Source organism: Fonticula alba (assembly GCF_000388065.1).
Source record: "Fonticula alba strain ATCC 38817 unplaced genomic scaffold supercont2.4, whole genome shotgun sequence".
Lineage (NCBI taxonomy): Eukaryota > Rotosphaerida > Fonticulaceae > Fonticula > Fonticula alba.
In genome coordinates this window covers 227,952-231,611 of record NW_009242974.1, presented here as the reverse complement: position 1 = coordinate 231,611, position 3,660 = coordinate 227,952, and the positions used below count along the sequence as shown (strand labels likewise).

The window sequence follows — 3,660 nt, the reverse complement described above, 5'->3', positions numbered from 1 at the left end:
CTTCCCTCGCCAGCGTCTGCTGAGTCTCAACCGGGTCTTCCAGATCCTGGAAACCGAGGGTACTTTCTCTTTCTCTCTTTCTCTCTCTCTCTCTCCTTCTCTCTCTCTCTCTCTCTCTCCTTCTCTCTCTCTCTCCCCTTCTCTCTCTCTCCTTCTCCAATGCCCTCTTCTACACATAGGCTTTTGCTCCGTGTGCCCCGATCCTCGATAGCTATGTCCTTTTTCATCTACAATGGCTCACATATGTCCCCCCCCCCTCCCCCGCCCAGGCGCCAACAACATCACCGCCCTCAAGGGTGGGCTGTATACCATCAAGAAGACCGGCATGCTGTCCTTCTGCCTGCGCTCTTGGAAGTTCCAGGCGCGCTTCATGAACTACTTCAGCTCAGCGCGCTTCGACGAGAAGGTTCGTGCACAGCCACCCGCCCTTTGGCGGGGCTTTTCCCCCCCGCTCACATTCGGGCTCCCTCGACTCACTCGCACGCCACACCCGCATCCACGCCTCGCCACACCGGTCTGGGGTTGTCTTGGGCTCCGCTCTTCTCCCCTCGCCCCCGCCCCCGCCCCCCTGGGCCACTCCGCCTCGGTCACAGCTCTCGGTGCAGAACCTGTCCGTGGAGCTGTTCAACAACTTCAATGAGAGCTTCTACTTCATCTCGCTCGGGGTGGCGCCGACGTCGCGCGGCCTGGCCCTCGCGCAGAAGCTCCAGCTGGACTTCGAGGGCAAGGCCACGCCGGTGCCAGCCAAGCAGCATTCCTTCGAGGCCGATCGCCGAGTCTACCAGAACCTGGTGTCCTCGCTCTCCGAGTGCCTGGTGGGGCCGGTGAACTGGAACACGCAGAACAATGCGGCCGAATCGCTGGCCATGTGCGTGCGAGCGGATGCCACCTTCGGCAACAACCTGTCGGACTGGTTCTACCGGGCCCTGTCGTCGGATCACCCGTCGGCCCGGTCGCTGGCCATCGACCTGGTGTCGTTGGTGCTCTATTCGGCCAAGCCGCATGCGCGCCAGCCGCTCCCGGTGGTGGATGACATCCGTGTGCTGGTGGACCCGCTGGCGCTCTCGGCCGAGGTAAGTGCACTGCCGCTCTCGCGCGCCTCTCTTTTTCCGGCCCTCCTTTTTTTTTCTGCCCCCCCCTCCCCCCCCCCGGGCCGCCTGTCTAACCCCTGCGGTGCTTGTGTCCCCTTCTGCCCTTGCCCCATGTGTCCGCCTTGGCGCTGGCCACCCCAGGAGATCCAGGCCCTGCCTGCCAAGTTCGAGCTGGACCTCAGCTCGCACCTCAAGACGGACGCATGCCATGCGGAGCTGACGCGGCGGTTCATCGCCCAGTCGACCACATCGACCGAGCTCTTTGTGGACACCCTCTCGCATGGGTGGCTCCGGTGGCCCAAGCGCGTGCGCGTGTACAATGGCACCCACTCGCGGGAGTCGGTGTCGACGCACTCCAACCTGGCGGCCCTGGCGGCCCTGGTCAATGCCCCGAACTTCTGGGACGATCTCCTGGGGCTGCTGCAAATTGGCCGGACCTTCGACGATGAGGACGACGGCGGGGCCGGGGCCGGCAGCGGCACCACCGCCGCCGGCGAGGCCAACTTCGACAGCGCCGTGTATGTCCTGCTGAAGTCCCTCTTCCGGCACTTCGGCCTCTCGGCCTGGCTCGGGGCTCTGGGCCCGCTGCGGCGCTTGGCCGTGCAGACCAACGACCGCGCCGCACAGAGCCTGTCCTGCGAGCTGGTGGCCGGCGTGCTGCGCGGGTCCCGGGCCTGGGGCACGGCCGACCGGGAGACCCTCCGCCGGACGCTGCGGCCCCTGCTGGCGAAGGTGTTCGACTCGCTGAACCACGACAATGTGGCCGACTGGGGGAGCGCCATCAGCTATGGCATGGTGCGAGAGCTGGCTTCCCTCCGCCTCGGGCCATTGTCCGGCCTTTTTTTTTTCTCCCCCCCTTTCCCCTCGTGTGCTGCCTTGCTGCCGCACGCACACACGCGCACACGCCCCGATGCATGCCGTCTCTAACATGCCTTTTTTTTTCTCCCCGCCGCCGGCCCCCCCCCCCTCCCCCTCTGTGGGTCTTTCGCCCGCACAGTCGCACCAGGACCCTCGTCGCGTCCGCTGGCTCATTGATCTGATCCTTTCGGAGAAGCTGCAGACCACGCGGCGGTACTCCTTCTCCGAGGCGCGCAAGGTCCAGCTCCAGTTGAACCTCTTCTCGGCCATGGCCTGGCGCCTGGTGCGCTTTGCGGCGCCCACCGCCAAGGCCCTGCTCCCGCACATGGCCCACCCGTACCGGCAGTGCCGGGACCAGCTTGGCTCGATCATGCACATCTTGCAGAATGTTTGCATCATCCCCTCGCTCCCGCGCGAGGAGTGGGTCCGGTTCGAGGTGGGGTCGATCATGGCTCGGGCGCTGGAGCACCTGCGGCAGCTGATCCCCTCGGCCTCGGCCCCGGGGACCCCGATGGTCCTGGCGCTTGATGCGCCGGGGGCCACGGACGATGTCGACGCGGCGGCGGCGGCGGCGGCCGCCGGCGCCACCGACACGGCGGCCGTCTGTGCTCGTCTCAACAATGACACCCTGGCCGGGGTGGGGTCCCTGACGGATGGCGACCCCGATTCCATCCTCCTGGTTGTGGCGGATGAGGCCTTCTTCCCGTCGGCCGAGGCCGCGGCCCAGGCAACCATCCTCCTGGACCGGGACGTCGACATGACTGACGGCCTGGAGGAGGACGAGGAGGATGTCGATGGCGGCCCGGAGGCCGCCGATGGCGCCATGGACATCGAGTCCGGTGACGAGGCTGGCACCGACTCCGAGGCCGATGACGGCCACCATGGCGTCGACGAGGAAGACGACGCCGGTGATGATGACGATGATGAGGATGACGGCGACGATGGCGATGAGGAGGGCCACGGGGCCACCAGCGAGGCCGATGCCGAGGTCGAGGCGGATGCCGAGGCCGCCCTCGACGCTGGCTTCTCCGGCGGGGCCGGCTCGCGCAGCCTCTCGTCGCTGGTCCGCCATCCCGGGTCCCCCTCGCACTCGGACCCCTACCACTGGCTGGCCAAGACGTCGCTCATTTACGCCTTCTCCGGGATGAACCTCCTGACCGCGCGTGGTGTGATCCCCACGCTGCTGGAGCTGCTGCCGTCCTTCCTCAACCTCCTGGAGGACCAGGACCGCGAGACGCAGGTAAGTGCCTGTCCGGCTGTGGATGCCCGCCTCTTTTTGCCCCTTTTTCCTTCGGCCTCCCTGCCTCTTTCTCTTCTTCAGCATGCGATTGGCTGACCTTTGTCTTTTCTCTCTGCCCGCCCTTCCTCTCTCTCTCTCTCTCTCTCTCTCTCTCTCTCTCTCTCTCTCTCTCTCGCTTTCTCTCCTTCTCTCTCTCTCCCTCCACTTGCCTCTCTGCTCCTTGCAGATGAGCACAGCGCTGTCCTCACGGATCTATCACCACTCAGCCCGTATCGGATCCGGATCCTGCCCGCGCCATTGACCCTCTCGGCCAAGATGCTCGCCGAGCCCGAGGAACAGCTGTACATGCCGTCCAATGCCGTGGAGCAGGCGGCTCAGTACTACGTCCGGACGGCGGCCGAGCCGCTGAACCGCTTCCAGCCCGGCAGTCAGGTGCTGGATCTGCTCGCGCCGCGCCTGGGCATGGCCAAG

General features: G+C 65.9%; 1 protein-coding gene across 1 annotated transcript in view; it reads left to right on the top strand.

The window, feature by feature from the left end:
• H696_02595 (hypothetical protein) overlaps positions 1–3,598 on the top strand; it is a gene marked incomplete at both ends in the record, with an annotated part of 8,839 nt that extends 5,241 nt beyond the window's left edge. The window contains 6 exons of the mRNA XM_009496506.1: positions 270–406; positions 594–1,073; positions 1,233–1,886; positions 2,089–3,193; positions 3,416–3,530; positions 3,568–3,598. Coding sequence (XP_009494781.1) covers positions 270–406; positions 594–1,073; positions 1,233–1,886; positions 2,089–3,193; positions 3,416–3,530; positions 3,568–3,598 — 2,522 coding nt within the window. The remainder of the gene's footprint in view (positions 1–269; positions 407–593; positions 1,074–1,232; positions 1,887–2,088; positions 3,194–3,415; positions 3,531–3,567) is intronic.
• Between the last annotated feature and the right edge of the window lie 62 nt (positions 3,599–3,660).